Below are 22,355 nucleotides of genomic sequence, written 5' to 3' on the forward strand. Positions count from 1 at the left end.
AAGGGAATAGTTGAGGGTAGGGAAGGGAATAAGGTAGGGGTTAGGGGATTGGGCCTCCGGTAAACTCACTCACTCGGCGAAACACAGCGCAAGCGCTGTTTCACGCCGGTTTTCTGTGAGAACGTGGTATTTATCCGGTCGAGCCGGCCCATTCGTGCCGAAGCATGGCTCTCCCACGTATTAGCTATTATTTAGCTAAGCAGCAGAATATTAATACTTAGTTACATAATATTATTACTATGTTTGTATTAGAGGACTACTTGAATAAATGATAACAATGGTAAGTAATATGTATTTATATTGTCCGTTCATTATGTATTAAGAGGACTTAGTTTATTTTCCATTATTATTAACGACAAAAAACATTTATTTCTGATAACTGTGGATTAGTACTTAATAAGACATAATTAATGCATATAATATAATATTATGTATCTAACAAAACATATTATGTATCTAATTAGTAACACAATATGCCTAGCTCATTATAATATCTTAAGTCTTGACAAAGTTACTGTACTGGCGTTGTTATGCCAACAATGATTGAGTAGCTGGCGAACAAAACCGGATTAGTCCGCGAGAAAAAATATTACACAGTGGCTATAACTATAAGTACCTATCTACTACTACTACAAGTACCCAATCCGGTTTTGTTTCAAAAAATAATTAACAGGAATTGACGCAGATGGGTCAAGAGAAGACGATTCGAAAATAAATTACTTTCGCACCCTGGTGGACTTGTCCGGTTTTGTTCGCCAGATCCTCAATTATCAAATTCCTATAATTACAACAAAAGCGGTCCAAATAATAAACGTCAACAATAATGTTATTGATAATAGTTTTAAAAATATAAAATCTATTATGTTATCCCTGGATTACACAGCCTTCGGAAGAATTTTAAAGATAATTCGAAAATGTCTCTCGCGAAAGCGGAATTTGTAAAATAATTCAATTTCCGATCGGAGCGCGTACGTAAATTCTCCGTAAATGATAAATCATTGTCACCCTCAGCGATCTCATACTTTCCGCTGAAATTGTCTTTGAGTATCGTCATCATTATTATATTAAAGTGTAAAAACAAACTGCTGACTCTTTTTTTTAAGGCTTTTAGCACGTGTTGATGTCAGCCTCATAGTATTGTCTCATAATATATTGTATCGAAATAAGAGTATAATTTCCTTGCCTCTGAGCTCTGGGGGCAACGGCTCAAAAAGTCTGTTGACTGTTATACAGGTCCATGCCTTAGCATTATGAAGTCTAAAATATTTCAATGAAATAATAACATTCATTGAACCCTAACAGCACACATTATACTCATTGTTCAATTAGTGTCGCCAGGCGTCCGAGTAAAAAAGGATACAGTCAGGCTTTTTGATTGCGTGTCCGGCCAAAATTAAAGGGAGTCCGGCTTTTGAATCTATAATTTTATTTGAAATTCCTACTAATTTTAGATGGTTTTACACCATTACCATGTAACATTTTATCTAGATGTTGAAATATTTTAACTTGTAATAAAACATATTAATTTATACACGTCCTGCAGAATGAGAATTTAGATAAACTATAGTTTCCGGTTTTTTTAATGTTTTGTCCGACTTTGTGTTTTAGAGACCTGGCAACCCTAATAATATAGCGACACCGCGCTGTTAAGATTTTTTTTTCTGATCGACAACTTTAGCAACTTTGACAATACCTAAGAAAGTAGATACATACATCATATACAACGTAATTAAATTCTTCAGGGCATTGGTCTTTGTTGAATAAGTCTCACAAACTTTAGCGGCGTGAGAACTGAGACCTGTGAGACTACAAAAGTGACTTTCGTCATTGAGAATTACTTTGCTACTAAATTTTCAAACTTCGTCGCAGCAGGGTGACCTTATTTTATTAAAATTAAGGATTTCATCAAAGTATGCCATGCTGGAATAGTTATTATTGTATCACAGTAAATGTAATTTATCATGTTGAGAAATAATTTTTTACAATTTACTTATAGTAGATTTTTCGTTACAAACATAGAAATAGCTTACGTACTTATTTTTCATTAATTATTATTAGTTACGAAGACTATAGCAGACAATTATTTATAAACAGTGTCTTGTTTGTACGTCCGTATGTTAGAAGCTCTATAAAATTTTGTGAACACCAGTCTCTTTTTTGTGATCAAACCTTGTCACCTGCTTAATACATTACGCATGATAGCGAACTTGTAAAAAGTTCTTCGCCGATTTACATAACACGTTAAAAGTATTATGTATAGGACAACTATTAAATTCGTGAAACCTTAGATATTCTGAAGTTTTGGAGACATTTCTTAATTCTCATAACAAATCACAAACAATAAAAAATAACATACTTATTTTCTGTCTAAATTTTTTGAATTTAGTAGCGTATTTACATTATTCTAATCCAGTGATCCAATCCAGCGCTGGAATGCTACTGGAATAATGCCAGCGGGTACTGGATTATTATATTCCCAAATATTTGGGAAAATAATAATAAAACTTCTCAAAAAGTTATTCAAGATTTTTTACGGGCCCCAGTCTAAACGGAAATAGCATTTAAAGCATAAATACTCTTGCCATGTACAGCTACAACAGCTTCCCAATCACATTAATTACTAATACTCGTACGAGCATTGGTATAGGGGAGGCAAGTGTCCTACCGTGTAGTTATTCGAGCGCTGTGAAGACCTAGTAGGCTAGGTAAAATAGAGAAAAAAAATATAAAACGAACGTTTTTTTTTTATTTTAGCTCTGCTCTAATGGGCAACGGTCATTTTAAAATTACCAAAAAAGAAAACTGACTAAAAATGTAGTCGAGAACTACATAAAAAATGCTTTATGTTTTCAAATTTTAAAATGTTACTACAGGGTTACCGTACCTTATATTATCAGTGATTTATATGTAAGCTTCTTTGGGGTATTATTTAATATCTTAATCTAACAGGTCCAATTTGACATTTCAATGCTTCTGATTTTTCTACCATGATAACTAGAGACATGTGGAAAGCCTATACTAGCGTTGTGAAATCCGCTCCTGGCCTCCCCTACTATAAGGTGTTTTTTATATACACAGACACATAAAAACCTCTCGTTAGCCTCAGTTTACCCATACCAGCTTTATTCTAAGTCATAGAACAATGTTGGTATAGAACTATGTTCTGGTATTGTCTCTACACGCGACCAGCGTCACGCGCCGCTGCCTCAGGAGCCTCGCTCTGTGAACACGCAGTTTTAATATTCCTCAAGGGGGGTTTTTGTGCCCATCTGCCGTATGTTAAGGCAGTTTTTACTACGTTCAAGGTTCAATGGGTTCCGGATACACTTGACGGCACGCGCCTTTGCGCCTGTTGGAATACCAATGAACTTATAACATTGATAACAGTTAGGTTAGGTTAGGTTTGTAGCGGTTCTTAGTAAAATCTTGCATCCCACTGCATGTATTTAGTGTACTGTCGTACTTGGTATTTATTAGTTAATAATGTTATATAAAACTAACAGAATATTATATACTTCATAAAGACTTCACGCACTAAAGGCAATCATTAAAAAATATGAAAAATACTGAAAATATAAAAACCCGTTTAGACGCAAATGACAATCATCAATTAATGTAGATATTATCAAGATTGCATAATTTATGCACTTGCTATTTGCAAACTTTTGTAGTTATTAAAAATTATCTAAATATATCGCCCTGTGTCGTTGTGCGCTACATAATCCATTACCACACTAATGTTATAAAATGTGTACATCTACATGTCTGTTGCCTCTTCACGTCCGAACTGCTAAACCGATTTTGATGAAATTTGGTAAAGAGATAAATTGATGTTCGGGAAAGGACATAGGATACTTAAATCCCGGAAAAATGTAGTAGTACTAGCACGTTAGGCGCGGAGTAGCGCGTTAGGCTGTTTACACACACGCCGCTGCAATACTCATCTTTGTATTTCTATGGACCCTTACACACAGCGCTGCAGCGGAAGCGGCACGGTATCGCCGCAGCGGTAACGGCACGGTATCGCCGCCGCCGCGGCGCAGCGGTGCCGTTTGCAAGGGCAAATAGAAATACAAGGATGAGTAATGGAGGGGCACCGCCGCGGTGGCGGTGACGCTGTGGCGTGTGTGTAAGCAGCCTTAGTCTTTATACTAAACAATAAACATACAATATGGCATTTCAAGTCAAATACCGCACAAGCGCACGAGCTTTACGCTTGGTGATCACAACACAATACACATGTCTTCTTTCTGTCCTTTTCTCTCACAATAAGAACTATATATCTGTCTCATTTCTTTACACAAACAAAAAGTTACCTCATATTACTTTAGCTCGTGCCATTATAACACAGTCAATTAACTTCAAAATTATGTATGCGTCGTGTTAAATTTCTTTGTTGAGGTGTAATAGACCCATTATTATCAATGTTTGTACTATAAAAATTGCTGAACCTAGCTTTAATTTTTTTTAATTTATTTAAGTAAGCTATGTTTCCCCCCCAAACTTATGCCTGATTTTATTAAATAATATTTGATAGGTTCAAATAATTAATAGGAAAAAAGCTTTTTCAATATTAGAATATTATGAAAATCCTCTAAAAAGATTAAAATAGCTTAGATAATATAAGAGAATTCCGATTAAAACATTAAAACGTAGTGGTTTAACTTGAGAACTCATTATCGTACATCGTTCAACTTTTCCTATTACAATCTGCTGCTAATATTGGTTTTAGTTCTATAATAGCAACACTAGTAATATCATGAACTAGAGAGTCTAAGAAAAGTTTAACATTTCATAACTTTGTACTATCAGAGAAGTTGATTCCTATGCAAATCGGGGACCTAAGTAGTTTGGTTGCGTTACGTCAAACCCAGCGCCCAGCTGACAGATCACAATTAACATTGAATTGACATATTCGACCAAATAACGTTGGTCTGTCAATTGCATAGGAATCAACTTCCTCGATGGTACATATCAAAAGGCATAAAATTTTAAATTTCAAAATTAGCTCAGCGGTTTGAGCGTGAAGAGATAACAGAAAGGCAGACACACTTTCACATTTATAATTTTAGTTAGTATGGATTCACATAATTTGTTTACATTAAATTTTTTTAAGAGCCTATGCTGTCCCACTGCTGGGCAAAGGTCTCCCCCAAAGTCCTCCAGTTCTCTCGATTCAACGCAGCCGTAGGCCAACCTGGCTCGTATTTGTCTAGCTCATCGCGCCATCTTTTTCGATGCCGGCCACGGCGCGGAAGCGTTGTCCATCCTCTGGTAGGGTATTCTGTGGTGATCTTTGCCCGGCGATCAGGGTGCACGCGACTTGTGTGACCCGCCCAGTCCCATTTTAGCTTAGCAGCTTTTATGCCGCTTTAAAAATATTTATAAAACATAAATTATAATTATTGTCTACTCTACTGCGGTCGTTTACTGACTTCTGACAGGACAAGCAAGGGTGAGTAACGAAGCGGCACTATGCCTATGGGCAATCTGCACTGTGCTGAACTCACTTGTGCAATATGCTGCACTTTTTGTTACGGCTTTTGTCGGTTCACATATTATCAACTAGATGACGCCCACAACTTCGTTGCGCCAAAACTCGTTTATCGCGTGGGAACCGTACATTCTTTCGGGATAAAAAGTATCCTATTTCCTTTCCGGGACTCAAAGTATCTCCATGCCAAATTTTAAGCAAAATCGGTCCAGCGGTTTGGGCGTGAAGAGGTAACAGACAGACAGACACACTTTCGCATTTATAATATTAGTATGGATTATCATGTTTAGCATATTATAATTAAATCGTTTAAACTCTTTCAAGTTTGAATGGTTTTGTCAGTCGATTATTATTATCGCTTGTAAATTATATAATACTAGTAACGTGTAATTAAATAAATGATTTAATAATAATTTATTTAATTACACGTTAAAATGTATAAGCTGACCAAGTAAGTGCATCTAGATATTCGATTTCAGTGGCTGTATATAATATGTAAAACCCTAAAACCTGAATAATTGTGACGTTTATCGATCGATAGGCCCTTAGATATTCGATTTTTTTTATTTCAGTAAAGGTGTATGTATGTACTTGAATAACTATGACGTTTCTTGAATACTACGACCACATTGTAATACTGTGACCAGAGCCACTTCATTGACTTAGAATGGCACCCAATATTATCTATGACGGTTTTCTATGAGGCCGTGTTGTCGTGACAGACTATTACCAGAGTCTCTCCCACGGTAATACTAAGCAAATAGCCGTATTATCCAGGTTACTTACCATGACTGCCTCTCATAATATTTACTTTACTTTGCAATACTTTCTGTTGTTTATTACGGTAAGCTTGAGACTAAGACCGGGCCCCTTGGTCAATACTTTTTCTTTATCGCTTCTTTATAAAATTGTCCATCAATATATTGTATGCAATTGACATAAGCGTTCGTTAATATGAAGAAACGATAAAGAAAACGTCTCGGCTATAGGCCCTTGACGGGAAAATGCGATTATGTTGAGCTAATAATTTTGACTCATTGAATACTTAAGTGGATGAAGTGGATAACTAACCCAACACCTACAAAGTGACAATCTGTAGTATATTATTACTTATAATGGATAGCATTTTTTTCACTTTTGTATGGGGAAACTCGTGACGCTCGGGCCCTTGCCCATACAAAAGTGAAAAAAAATTTTCGTCTTTCAGCGCTGCTACTTTCACAGTAAACCCTCTACAAGGAACACACACACCCTAAAGTATTATCATTTATTTTTTTTACACACTGTATATTAGATAAGAGATGGAAGTAAACTTTTTTGTATGGTTTCAAACATGTAACTTCTCTTTTACAGACGCCCATTCGTTGCGGATAACGTCGGTGCGCATCCCGGAGGTGCTGCAGCACGGCTCGCGGGCACCACTGACGCTGGACTGCGACTTCGTGACGGACAACGTCACGGGGCTCGTGGTGCAGTGGTTCCGTGACGGCCGGGAGCACCTCGTTTACCAGTGGATACCGCCGAACCCGCCGCAGGCTTTGGGCATTTTGCGAGATAAGGTACTATATTATATCTATATTATTATCTATTCTAGTTGGTGCCCACAACTCCATTCGTTTATCGCCTAAAAAGTATCCTACATTCTTGGGACTTAAAGTGTCTCCATACCAAAATTTATCAAATTCGGTTCAGCAGTTTATGCGTTTTAATAAGGTCAAAGACAGACAGACACACTTTCACATTAATATTAGTAAAGAAGAATACATAAAGCTGCACTTAAATCTGCGAACGGAAGTGTTTACGGAAGCTTTCTTCGAATCTGCTCAATTGCAATGCTCATTGGCACTCACTGACAAAGTCTAGTAAAATGAAATCAGTGTCATGACTTCCTTTTTAGGGTTCCGTTCTCAAAGGACCTATTTTTTGCTCTATAACAGTAGTCTTTGTGCGCGAGTCCGACTCACACTTGGCCAATTTTATTTCAGTTAGACCTTTCATACAAGGCGTCAAACAACCCGCACACGTGGCACCGGGCGCTGCGCGTGCGCAGCCCGGAACCGGAGCTCACCGGCAACTACACCTGCGTGGTGTCCACCTTCCTCGCCGAAGACGAGAGGACCAGGCCCATGACCATATTTGGTGAGTTACTAATACAAATTAAAAATATCTACAGCCGAAAAGAGGACCCTCCTTTTTGGAAGTCGGTTAAAAATGTAGAAGCCGAAATGTCGCTTGGTGTGGACGTTGTTCGCCCGAGGCGGGCGCATGCTCATGGATTAGATTATGGAATATATATTAGGCGATTTCTTACAAATACAATTTCTGAGCTTCTTATGACATTGGCTTCCTATATTCGAGTGGATTTCAACAACTTGCATTTTTTATATAATTTTGGTGGAAATTTTTGTTTCCACCAAAATTGGGGACTCGGAGTAGAGCTCACGCGTTCTCGCGACTCGGCAACGTGAAGACGAAGAGTACCGAGGGGTTTTAGTGGGTAGGGCTGCGGTCACTTACCATCCTTACGGCCGCAGCGAGCCCCACATACTCGTGGGGGAGTCCCCAATTCCCCCGGGATGCGTCAATGCATTTCCCGTCGGAAAAAAAAGGTATTTACGGGAAACTGGTACGACAACCACCACCTAGACGAGTTAGTTTGTGACAGAATGAAGTGAATGTGGTATTTTTATGCTTCAAGATGGTATTTTGTAAAAATAATGTTTTACACACCCTCTTACCCATCAAAATTGGAATTTGCAAGAAAAATAATCTTAAAAAAAACTACGTCCACTAAAGTTATAGCACATTAAACTTAACTATAAACAAACCAAAACTCTACCGATATTCAAAATAACAACATGATATTATTGCCACAAGTAGGATAATTTAAGTATGACCAAAATTGCATAAAATCGGGGGTTTTGTGATAAAACGGTTTTCTTTCATTTCTGGCTGGAAACTGGTACGACCTAGCCCACAGCCACCTCCTAAACTGGTTAGCGTGTGGCTGAATGAAGTAAATGGCGTATTTTGTATGCTTAAGGGATCAATGGTATTTTGTAGAAACAACGTTTCGTAAATCCCACCAAAATTTAAAAATTCTCCGCGACAGACCTAAACTGTGTCATAAAAACTCAACTACAGAAGTTAGTACAATAAAATTCATCTTATATCTTTAAACGAGCAATTCTTGTATAGGTATATATTATACATATAATTGGAATCTCGGAATCAGCTCCAACCATTTTTATGAAATTTAGCATATAGGCGGTTTCGGGGGCGATCAATCGATCTAGCTAGGAATCATTTTTAGAAAATGTTTTTTTATTCGTGTTTTATCGATAATCGATAAACTGAAAAATATGACTCTTCCAGACATCTATAATTATTGGCGAATAATACTATTTTATGAACAACTAATTGCTTTAACGACACAACAACAGCTAAAGCTATTCCAGCAGATGGCGTTGTTAAGTAACACGAAGTCAATGAGTGTTTGCTATACCGAGCAAAGCTCGGTCATCCAGGTACCAGGTATAATATTATGAAGAGTCAACTATATAAAACGATTACATAAATATAAAATCTAATCCAGTATCACGTTTTCCGTTAATTGGTTAAAAATACTAATTATTTAAAAAAATATATGGATAGGCCCAAATTATACGCGTTATGTTTTACTTTAAAAAAAAACTATATCTTGAAAAAATAAGATATAGTTATCAGCCTTGCCGCGCAAAAAAAGCGGTTTGGGAAATCCATTCATTCATAGAAGGCAAGGCAAGGCAGCTGCCCCCCCCCCCCCCCCTGCCCTGCCTACCTGGATACGCCCATGTAGGTATATTAATTACCACTTTTGATGATCACACAGTACGTAAACGTTTAAATTATGTTTTCAACTGCAATAATTTAGATACTTATAATATTATGTAAGTTATATATTTTATACCCACAGATATAATTTATAATATTTTACAAAATTTTTAAACAATATCATTTTACAAAATGTTTAAAATATTACATACAAGACGTAGATGAATATTGCTGTACTGTGACTCGAAATGGAAATAAACCGTAAAAAACTTTAAATAAACCTTTATTTCTTCGCACTCAATACAAACAGGAATGACGTATTAAACCAGCTTAAATACAATATCAGATAATGTTTACAAACAAAAAAAATGTGACCGGTGAACGCTGCAAGTGATGACTGGTGAGACTCCTCACTGTAGCAGAGCGAACTGCAGCAGGACGATGATGTGGCTGGTGCCCACCGTGACCATGCTGAGGACGAGTCGCGTGTCCACCGTGAACAGCCCGTACACCCGGAACCGCCTCGTGATGCTGTTCAGGCGGACTATTCCCTTGCACATCTTCCTGGTGCACTCTGAAACATTTTCAATTGTTACGATCGTGAATCAATCATTCTACAGCACAAAAAATCTTTAATATGGGGGCTATCGTTTGGATGCTTCCGTCAGATTGATTTTCAAAACCGTAAGGTCATCATACCTTCATACTAATATTATAAAGACGAAAGTTTGTAAGGTTCTGAGTATGAGTGTGTATGTTTGTTACTTCTTCATACTTCAAGGGCTTGAGCGATTTCAACAGGCAAAGAGTTAGCTGCACAGGGCCTGTAGACAAGTGGCAAAGCGCTAACGCTAACGCTAGCGCTACAAAATGTATGCGATTTGACATAAGTCATCGCTTCGCTAGCGAATACTAATGTCAAATCCATACATTTTGTAGCGCTAGCATTAGCGTTAGCGTTCTGCCACTTGTCTACGGGGGCTGATCTCCATTATAATAGTACGCTGGACTTTTAAATCTTATGATACCCTTTGAAATGACTGCTATTTTTTGTGCCTATTTGAATCGGAATCAGCGCTCACAATGCGGGGGAAGAGAACTGAATCTGACGTAACTTGCAAATGGCCGCTTAATCGTTATTGGTTGTAGAAACTAATATTTATAGTTCCAAGTACTGCTATCAGCGCCAACATGGCGACTTTCAGACGTCAAACTAACGTCAGATATAGTTCTCTTCCCCCGCATAGGGGGCGCTGATTCCGCTTCAAATAGGCATAAAAAGCAGGTGGGTTAGGTGGGTATCATAAGTCCAGCGTACTTGTATAATAGAGGTCAGCTGTGGTTAGCTGACATCCTGAATTATTAACAAATAGGCTACATTTTGTTACGGAAAAATTTCTTATTAGTATGGGAACGAGTAGTAATTTATCTACTGCGTCCTGCGAATACGAAATTTACATTCTATAGAAAATCGTGGGGCACAGCTAGTTTATAATATACTACCCGCAACTTCGTCCGCGTCAAAAAAACTTTGGTAAGTTGATAACAAAGAGTGAACACTATGAACATGGTATCTAATTTGGGCCTTAATTATCTTATGCAACACCAAAAGAATTTTGAAAATCGGTCCACAAACGGCGTACGAAGTAAAATACATAGGTAAAACATAAAAAAGTAAAAAATATCCTACTCCTTTTTGAAAGTCGGTTAAAAAGTAGCCTAAGTTACTCCTTACATCAGCTATCTGCCAATAAAAGTCCCGTCAAAATCGGTCCATCCATTTCGGAGATTAGCCGGAAGTCGGAACAAACAGACAGACATACAGACAGACAAAAATTCTAAAAATTGTTATTTTGGTGTATGTACCGTCAGAAATATTCATATGCAAGTAATAAAAAACGGTAATTCAATATTACAAACAGACACTCCAATTTTATTTATATTATGTAGGTACATAGATAAAGCTACGTGTAGCCTTTCGCGCCCACCTGGTGTCTGCTCGTGATGGTTCAACTTCAACAAACATGCGACTTGAATGTCTCGCACTAGTGTATAGAACTTTTGATATTCCTTAGCGTTCAGAAATATGTTTAATAACGTTTTAATTATCCAAATTGTGAACGTCATCATTATTTGGTTCATCTTAAATAAAAATAAACAATTGATTATCCTCCAAGCAGGCAAATGAAGAAAATATTTAATTAAAAAAAATTAAGTAATTATCTATATATATATTTTTTTAATGAAATAAGGGGGCAAACGAGCAAACGGGTCACCTGATGGAAAGCAACTTCCGTCGCCCATGGACACTCACAGCATCAGAAGAGCTGCAGGTGCGTTGCCGGCCCTTTAAGGGAATAGGGTAATAGGGGAGGATAGGGCAGGGAAGGGAATAGGGGAGGGTAGGGAAGGGAATAGGGGATCGGGCCTCCGGTAAACTCACTCACTCCGCGAAACACAGCGCAAGCGCTGTTTCACGCCGGTTTTCTGTGAGAACGTGGTATTTCTCCGGTCGAGCCGGCCCATTCGTGCCGAAGTATGGCTCTCCCACGTATTGCATGGCCCTCCCACGTATATTATATTAATACGTGAGAGAAAAACTTTGTAACCCTTTTTACGCAAAATGGGGAAACGTAGGTGCATGAAATTTCGCACAGTTATAGTTTATATGGTGAAGGAGTGCATCGAGCTAATATTATTTTGATATTATGCTTTTATCATATATATTTTTAACAAATAAAACGTTACACACACTACGACACTACTACTAGGAAAAATTACAGATTTTTGAGTGACAAGCCTATACATACGAATTATACTCTTTTATTTATGGTTGAAGTCTGTTGACAATAAGTTGACAAATTGAAAATTGATTATTGTTTTTTTTTATTTAATTTTAGATACTATTAGACAATGCTTAAATGGCCAGTCTGAGATCAGCTGAGTCCCAGAGACAAGAATTGAAAAAAAACTACATATGATGAAGTCAATATTTTTTACAAAATATAAGTAGCGGTCGTATTAGTAGTAGTGTCGTTGCAAGTAAGGTCGAATTTCGACCATTGGGCGATCTCTAGTTATTATAAAAAGCACTCACCAATTTTGAATTTAATGATTTATGGTTATTTGAATCAATTATATGCTGTATGGATGTAAGTGTGTTAATTAGGACTCCAGCGAAATAAGATATAATCTAAAATAAAAAAACTAGGCCTTTAAATCCGTTGTGGATGATTTATACTCGTACAGTATTTTTCAGAGCGAAGTAACCACTCCTTAAATACTGTAGTGCCTGGGACAAGATTTTTAAATTCTCGCATCATAGTCGGCCTAGTCCAGAGGAAAGAACTAGTCAATACGTCTGGGACCAACTCTATCTGCGGGTTTCCTCACGATGTCGATATTATCTCGAGGTACTAATAAGGCTTGTCTCTTTACTCTATATATCTTATCCAAAGAATGTAACAAATAACAATATAAATAATTCTATTATAAAAATCATATGAATGATTTTAATACTAGTATAAATGAATAATGCAAATTTTAACTATGTCTAAATCGCAAGTAGAATAGAAGCTTAAAGCGCCTCCCAGACAGACGCGGCCTGCGGTGGCGGTGGCGGTCAGTTGGATGACTTGGCCGCGTGGCCGCGTGTGTCTGTGTCGTTCCTAGAACTCTCAAGTCATCCAACTGACCGCCACCGCCACCGCAGGCCGCGTCTGTCTGGGAGACGTTTAACGGTTAGAAGTTTTAAATTTTAAAAGTTAACTTACGACTGGCTTAAAAATGTTATTGTTGACATTGTATACTTTCAAAATATTCTTATAAGCTAGGAGGTTTCTTGTGCACGCGGTTGGTCTGATACAATAATAATTATTATTATTTTTTAAAATCTTGAGTAATAAGGACATTTCGTAATTTACTATTTTTAAGATGGTATTGGCGTGTATGAAAAATATTTCCACCGCAATCACTTGCACGACTCCAAAAAGATTTTCGAAATTTAATAAGTAGGGAAACAACAACAACAAAATAAAATGGTAGCCGATGATAAATGTAAAACATAACCAAGTCGACATAACGATATGAATGAATGTCTTTCTATCATCTCTAAAAGTATTCAGTACTCTCTGTAAGGTTATAATCGATTTTACAGTAACAGATCTGTGTATGAAGTTAGAGGAGAAAATCAAAATCGTCGTGAACAAGAAATATACACTACAAAAAATCGTGTAGGCTTTTCCTGCATCATTTGATAATAAAGATGACCGAATTTTAAAAACAGAAGTAAACGAATAAAACAATACGCCGCAAAGAGACACAACAAAAGCTGGGACTCCAAGAGATCTGATCTCTTTTAAAGACAATATCTTGTACTTCGGTAGCAGAAATACACAATCCAATAAATATATTGGTAAGAATGGTAGAAGAAATGTTTTTTGAACATTATAATTCAATATCCACGGCATTGTCACACTAAAAGTTGTGTTGTTTCGTTGAAGTACAGAACGACAATTATTGTTATACTTCAAAAAGTATTGAACAGAATCGATTCGAAATTACTTATAGCTAGGCAATTACAATATTGGACATTACTGATAGTAAAATTATTGGTCTTTTTAGGATTCCGTACTCAAAGGGTAGAAACGGGATCCTATTACTGAGACTTCAATGTCTGTCCGTCTGTCCGTCTGTCCGTCCGTCCGTCCGTCCGTCCGTCTGTCCGTCTGTCCGTCTGTCCGTCTGTCCGTCTGTCCGTCTGTCCGTCTGTCCGTCTGTCCGTCTGTCCGTCTGTCCGTCCATTCGTCCGTCCGTCCGTACATCCGTCCGTTCGTCCGTCTGTGTGTCTCCAGTATCTCAAGAACCGCTATAGAACCGGCAACCGCGGTTGCTCTATAACGGTACGGAACCCTTCGTTCGCGAGTCCAACTCGTACTTGGCCGATTTTATTTTAATTTGTCTTCAATAGAGTCAATCTATTTTGTTATCGTAACTTAGGTAAGTACTAATTTATTTGATTTAGCAAATCGTATCAGTTATAATTTTAGGCGGTACGTCTAGTACTGTTCGTTTACCCAGTAGGTACCTAATCACTAGCAACATCGATTATATTATTAAAGTACGGTACTTAAATATAATAATTGCTTCTAACATTATAGGTACACCATGTTATTAATACCTTACAAAGTTGAATGTTTGAACGGGACTTGAACATTCGTAAAATTATTATTTTTAACAAAAAATTATAACCGACTTCCAAGGTAAAACAATAATAACATCCTTGTAATATGAACTAAAAAGTGTTAAATAATTTTTCCTATCTAATAGTGCCTTTTTCCGAATTCGGCTAAAACTACTTGTACTATTATCTACTCTGTGCTAAAACTCAACTATTTCTGTACTCAATCTTCATAATTTTGAGGTCGGTACCAGATATAGCTGAATCTTCAGTCTGCCAGAATATTTGAAACTTTTGAAACTAGCACCGACTTCAAAATTATGAAGATTGAGTACAGAAATAGTTGAGTTTTAGCCGAATTCGGAAAAAGGCACTATTAGATAGGAAAAATTATTTAATACTTTTTAGTTCATATTATAAGGATGTTATTATTGTTTTTACCTTGGAAGTCGGTCTTAAATTTTGTTAATAAATAATAATTACCAGTTACCAGTTGTTAAAGAAAACTCCATTATTTTTCTTTTACATAATTTAACTGATTTTAATATTGTAGTGTTCAGGAACAAAATTAATAATTAAATCCTTGTTTTGTAATTTTGTATCGTTGTTTGGTTAGATTGAAGGCATTTTGATTAAAAACCGCAAAACGAAATTAATCAAAAAGCCAAATAGCAATAAGCAACAAAATGCCAAATCCATTTAAGAGGGCGACTAACCCCAAAAATCAAACATCGTCCTTCTCTCTTCACACTCACGCCCGTCTTTCATTAGCCAGGTGAAAAAGAACGACGCGGATTCATCGCCAAATTAGTTTTTTCACAATAACTCGATAAATGTACAACATTTTAAAAATCCGCTAGGTCGATCTCTCAATGATAGAATTTTATACAAATTGTTAAAATATTAACTTAGTTCAATGCACGGATGGCAATAAATGAAAAATTCTTGAAAATTAGATGCATCTTTGTGATTTTTTTCTATCGAGCAAAATTTTAAGATATCGTGTTTTTGCTCAGATCGAATTCTCGGAAAATATAATGTAGTATCTAATTTTAGAAACTGAAACAATTCGGGGCTTATTTTCAAGTATAAAAATGTATTATAAAATCAACACTTTAGGGTTAGTCGCCCCCTTAAATAAAAATGGATTTTCAATTTTGTTTTTTTTTTGCCATAACTCGAAAACGGCTGAACCGATTTGGCTAATTATAGTCTTAAAATTTTCGTGGAGGTCCAGGGAATGATTAATTATTAGGAGGTGTGATACAAATTGATGATTATTATTATTAACTTAAAAAATAGCAAACAATATTATGATAGAAGATTAGATATCTAAGGAAAATATTATTTAGTTTCAGTTATAGTTAGGGCGCGATCAGACGTGCGCGTGTTCATCACAGGCATAGATCAAGATAGATACCGCATATCGCTCCATTTGTATGAAAACGAGCGTGCCACTTTTTTCAACCTACTGCTGTGACGTACCGATGATAAGAAACGTGTCCATTATTTATTCTAGGCAAACGTTTTTATTCGAATTTCTACAGCTCAACACGGCACTTTTAGGCATTTAGGCATTTTTTAAATTCTGATTGACGTCCGATTCCGATAGCTGACTAAAGAACTGATTTTCGAAAGACGAGCATTACTCGTCGTTTGGGAACGCGATATGGCACGCGAAGTACCTACACATGCGGTATCTATCTTTATCTATGTCTGTGCGTGGGAAAAAAAAGTATCCTATGTCCTAGTTTCCCGGGGCTCAAGTATCTCCATCCATACTTTTCAGCAAAATCGATTCAGCGGTTTGGACGTGCAGAGGTAACAGGCAGACTTTCACATTTATAATATTAGTTCAGTATTTCCATCTGTTTCTCTCCTGCGCCACCGCTGGCCAGCCTGGCTGGTATGTCTCCAACTCATCACGCCATCTTTTTCTAGGCCGGCCTCGGCGGCGGCGTCCGTCTTCAGGCGCCCTGTTGAGATCCTTGCCCAGCGCTCGGAATGCATATGAAACAGATGGAATTCTTTGGGGGAGGCTTTTGCCCAGCAGTGGGACAGCTTAGGCTTAAAATAAATAAATAAGTTCAGTATTATATGTAGCAATTTAGTACCTAAATCTGCGAACGGAAGTGTTTGCGGAAGCCCTCTTCGATTCTGCTCATTAGCAAAGTGAATATAAATAACACGCGCATACTAATCCACGGAGGTTTGAAATACTAATGGAATACAAATGAGGTATTGTGGCATAATCTAATAATGAAGTTGCAATAATAGTAGTATATAATATCAGTCAATTCTTATGAAGGACTGAAGCTAAAAGGATTCGATAGTTCGCATTGCACCGTGTCTCTATAATCTAAATTATTTTAAAGTTTTGATGTACTTCACGTTATCCGACAGGCGACATGATGGCTGTCCGAACCTGAAATTATATTACTTATGTCAAAATGTATTACTGTTTAGTGTATTGTATTTACCTCTGTTGAAACTGTGTAGACTGTAGTCACATCGTTGCCATGTCTAGCTAGTGTAAGAGGCACTATGGCACTGTTATAGTCTCTTTAAGACTTCATATTCCTTTGTTCTTTGTAGTCTCCGAGATTATGCTATCGAATCCAGGGCAAACATATTATTTAACTTTAATAAACTATACCAGATAGTATGACAAAGAAGTAAAAACAATTTTCTTTGTGAAACGATATTTTAAAGTGAAGAGAATTCTATATTATCACTAGCTGTCCCGGCAAACGTTGTTTTACCATATTTTTATATATATTTTTTTGGTTTGAAAAATAGATGTTGGCCGATTCTCAGACCTATGCATATTGCTCACAAAATTTCATGAGAATCGGTCAAGCCGTTTCGGAGGAGTATGGCAACGAAAACTGTGACACGAGAATTTTATATTATATTAGATTAAGACAGAAAATATGGACGTCAGAGTAACTTCGCATGCAATTCATTTATTTTGCATTTGGTAAACGTATTGGATTGCTTGATCGTTTCACACATTTATTTAGCACGTACGCGGTTCGGAAATGTATGAAAATAAGCTTTGTGAAAATACGCGACGAACGCTGAAACCGCCCGCGCAGAAAACGCGCACGTCTGAACGCACCCTTAGGGTCAATTCAGACCGCGACGCGACGCGTAGATGCATTTTTAAATTTATATGGATTTGACAGATTCGCTAAACGTTTCACGCAATTGAAATCTGTCAATAAAAAATGCCGCGCCGCGCCTCGTCTCGCCTCGTCGCGTTGCGGTCTGAATTGACCCTTACATCTTCAGCCACGATTTATCTTTTGAGATCTTGTCTGATATCTTATTGTATATTTTTAGTGCCCGAGCGAAGATTTGACATGGTGCTGGATAGGCTGAGCGATGGCTACCTCAACGTCATCTGTGCGGCAGAGGGAATGTACCCCGCGCCTGAACTCACCATCATAGCCGCAGGAAGGTATATATCTATTTTTATAATGAGGGCGCAAACGAGCAAACGGGCACCTGATGGAAAGCAACTACCGTCACACGTATGGACCATATCGACGGGTGCAAAGTAAAAAGAGTCATCTACAAAACAGCAACTTTTCAGGAGAGCGCATAATAGGAAAAAATGCTCCCATTTTGTCAATTTCCGATAAAATTTATTGAAATTTTCATCATTGTTTCATTATTTATTAATGAATCCACATGTATATTTAATTTCTTCTAATTATGTTTAATTTACGAGATATTGTAGTTGTCTGCATCTACATTGCGCTTGAAAATATGACAACTGAGTTAACTACCACTTGGTCGTTTCTACGTGGGAATTAAAAATTATATTTATTAAAGTATTTTTACCGATTACTAGTACGATTATCAGTAACTACGTAAAGTGTAACACTTTATATTATTATTAAAAGTAAGTTATATTATTAAAATATGTAGTTAAACGTTTTACATCTTAAACACACCAAGTTCAGAACATAATTGCGTAGATATCTTTTTCTACGTTGTCGATTCGGTGCAAGGTACACGATTTAGAAGGAAGTTAAAATATGAAATACTAGCTTTTGCTCGCGGCTTCGCTCGCGTGGAATTTGAAAATCGCGTAAATTGCAAATATTCCCGTAAGCTCCCTTAGAAACATGATGTTTTTCCAAGACCAAAAGTAGCCTATGTTACTTTTCATCCTTTCAATTAAGTTTATGCCAAAAAACAATACGATTTGTTTCTTCGTTAGAGCGTGAAGGAAGGACAAACAAACAAATAAATAAATAAACATACTTTCCCATTTATAATATTAGTATGGATATACTTAGGAATCATTCATTTACTTTCGTAAAAATCGTATTTTCTCACAACAAAAATGAAATTCTGTGTCAATACTTTAATTATTTTAAACTAATTTAAAAATTATTCAGTATCATTATCAGTACAACTATGTTGTAAATTATTATAATTTAGGCAGAGGCTTTTTAAGTCTTTGTACTTGGCACTTGTAAGCATGATGGGTTCATTATAACATCATAAGCATCGCCGGACGTTTTACACCATCGGAGGGGTGCATACGATTCTTCAGAACACAAAATGAAATTTTATTTCAACGATTTCTCAATTGCTTCTCGTGATCACAGAGATCCCAAAACCGGTTAAAGATAAGTTAATAGAAAAACTTCGCGAGAACTTGCAAATGCCGGGATATGATGTTACGCAGGTTGCAATTTACCATTTCTGGACTGATGTAATTGTTTACCTAAATTTTGTCGTAATTTACGTCTCGTATCAATACACGTGTCTTTATTTCTCATTCGCCTTTTCTTTAGATCAATATTTAACTGACGTCTTTTTCTACCGTTTAACGAGGAAGGCGTAGAACATTCACTTGATGCCTCCACTGCCGAAGAAGCATCAATGGTGTTGTCTATAGAAGATTTAAAGTTTGAGAGGGACAATATACTCGATGGCCTGTTTGAGTTAATAAACTCAAGCAGGTCATAGATTATATGAGATCAAAGTATCTGTTTAATAAAAAAGAATATATAATATTTTGATCTAATACTGATAATGGACGCGGCGGACTTGAAGTGATGAACTGTATTCTGAGGGTGTTGGCGTATTTGTTAATTTGCTGAGATCGACAAATTTTCAAAATCATTTTATATTTCAGACTGAGAGTGAACTGGTGTGACTGGCCTAGAGTATTCAGATCATGGGGACTTATCTTACAAAGTTAACTTATATTCATTTGTCTTCATCGGTGACACATCAAGGTTTTCTATAAGATGTTCAATAATTTCATCGGGCAACACAGTATTTTGCTCGATAAATCTATCACTTATGTTCCGGAAACTTTCAACTTCTTTAAAAAGTCGTTTTGGACTTTCTGAACATGAAAAAACAGTAAAAAATAACAGTAACAAATTAGAAGTCAATTAATATAGCTAACAATAAGAATTAACATAAATAGGTACTCATAAACATAATAAACAATACTAATTTGCAAAAGTAAATTGAGACATCTAAATCACAATCGCAACGTAGAAAAAGCTATATGGCAGATAGCCGCTTATGCCGCATAACATGACCCCCGCGCGTCCCGCGTATAGACGACCAGCGGTAGTTATCCGCATCTACATCGTGCAATTTCACAAAACAAGAGTAGATGTCTTCTTTTACGTGACAAAAGTACCAAAAATAAGGTGATATTTGAATTTTTGTTTTTGGTATGTTGTAGAACATGATATTTTAAGCTAGTTTCTACAAAAAAACGAAAAACTCAAAATTGCAGATGACTTTTTTTACTTTGCACCCGTCGATATATCCATACTAATAATATAAATGCAAAAGTGTGTCTGTCTGGCTGTTACCCCTTCACGCCTAAACGGATTTGCGTGAAATTTGGTATGGAGATACTTTGAGTCCCGGGATTAGGACGGTACTTTTTAACCCGGATTTTGGCGCATGTGTCCATGGGCGTCGATAGTTGCTTTCCGTCAGGTAACCCGCGTTTACTCGTCTGCCCCCTAATTAAATTTAAAAATAACACGATAAAATTTGCGAAAAACATCTATTTTAAAATAGCTTTGCAATTTGCATAAATATATTATATAATTGATTGTACTGTGGGTTCTTGGTGGAAATTCATGTTGAACACTAATAAAACACAATCTTTCGTGCACGTTTCCCACTATATTATAATATAACAATAGATTTTAACAAATAGGTAACACTGTAACGCTTTTCATAAAGACGAAACGCTAATTTATCTTATTTACTTTAAAACCTTTTAATCTACATCCAGTTAAAAGTAAAACCTACAAAGGAAGCGAAAACTGATTCAGTTGCAATTGAAGACATGAGTGGATGAAGTGGGAAACTAAAGTTTGGAACATAAGAGGAATCATTCATTTTTTCCCTTTTGATTCGAAAAACCTTTGCAACTTACTTTATTATATAGGTATACACAGAATTCACATTTTGTTTATTTAAAATCTTTTCCCCGGGCCAAAAGCCTCCATTTATGCAAAAAAAACGTCAGTTTTCAAATTGATAGTTACCCGCCTCGTCCTTTCATGTCCTCAATCGCAAGATGAACTTTATCTACACTTACTTTTAACCATCTAGAAATCTACGGAACGAGGGATTGGTTCTATAGAATTTTATTTATATCCACTTCATACTACTTCTGTAAGAGTATTTTAAGGCCTTCTCCTGAGCAAATGACCTTGACTTTAACTTAAAAAAATAGAAAATTAATAACTATGTAAGGAACGTTCATATACTGAAGATTATTGCTGTATTTTTATTATAGTTTTGTAGCTTTCAAATTATGAGTTAATAAGGCTCTAAAAACGGTAAATAATGGCATCTCCGTAGGGGGAGCGTCTTAAATAGAAATGTAAAGCAGAGCAAATATTGGATTCAGTGTTATATCTTTACTCTGTACAGAATCAAATGCTTCTACTGGCTATTTACTTACATCTTTTAAATACATACTCATTACGAATCAGTTATCCAGGATATTATGTAGGTGTTTAGATTTTAGAACAATAATAATAATAATAATAGCTCCCACACCGGTTTCGGTGACGGTGGCCGGTTTCATTGAAACCAGGCCAGCTAAGCAGGAGTAATTTTATAGTGCCCAAGTGTGTGCGCAGTACACAAGAGCACTCTCTATTCCTTTACTCTCATAACCCAGTGGGACGGAAGACCGACACGACTGGCGAGAGATCAGGCGCAGGACCGACTTTTTACATGCCCATCCGACGCATGGATCATCTTACTTGTCAGACAATCAGGTGATCAGCCTGCACTGTCCTAACCAAACTTGGAAATAACATGTTCCCAACGCGGGAATCGAACCCACGACCTCCGAGTCAAGAGCCGCGCTCCACTAGACCACGGAGGCGTTTAGAACAATATTGCATCAATAAAAGAATAAGATACTCTTGAACAGCTGCTACTTCTAAATACACCCATATACTAATATTATAAATTCGAAAGTGTGTCTGCCTGTCTGTGTGTCTGTCTGCTACCTCTTCACGCCCAAATCGCTGACTCGATTTTGCTGACATTTGATATGAAGGTACTTTAAGGCGCGGGAAGGAACATAGGATACTTTTTATCTGAAAAAATGTACAGTTCCCTTGCGATAAACGACTTAGCGCGACGAAGTAGCGAGCGTCATCTAGTTATTTATATTAAGAGGGCGACTAACCCAAAAAATCAAACATCGTCCTTTTCTCTTCACACTCACGCTCGTCTTTCATATGCCAGGTGAAAAAGAACGACGCGGATCCATCGCCAAATTAGTTTTTTCCCAATAACTCGATAAATATACAACATTTTGAAAAATCCGCTAGGTCGATCTCTCAA

General features: G+C 36.8%; 1 protein-coding gene across 1 annotated transcript in view; it reads left to right on the forward strand.

Annotated features, from left to right (window-relative positions):
- LOC121729022 overlaps nucleotides 1-22,355 on the forward strand; it is a 28,832-nt gene that overhangs the window by 2,507 nt on the left and 3,970 nt on the right. Inside the window, exons 2-4 of the mRNA XM_042117404.1 lie at nucleotides 6,848-7,053; nucleotides 7,480-7,633; nucleotides 17,832-17,949. Coding sequence (XP_041973338.1) covers nucleotides 6,848-7,053; nucleotides 7,480-7,633; nucleotides 17,832-17,949 — 478 coding nt within the window. The remainder of the gene's footprint in view (nucleotides 1-6,847; nucleotides 7,054-7,479; nucleotides 7,634-17,831; nucleotides 17,950-22,355) is intronic.

This window comes from Aricia agestis, chromosome 7 (genome assembly GCF_905147365.1).
Source record: "Aricia agestis chromosome 7, ilAriAges1.1, whole genome shotgun sequence".
Lineage (NCBI taxonomy): Eukaryota > Metazoa > Arthropoda > Insecta > Lepidoptera > Lycaenidae > Aricia > Aricia agestis.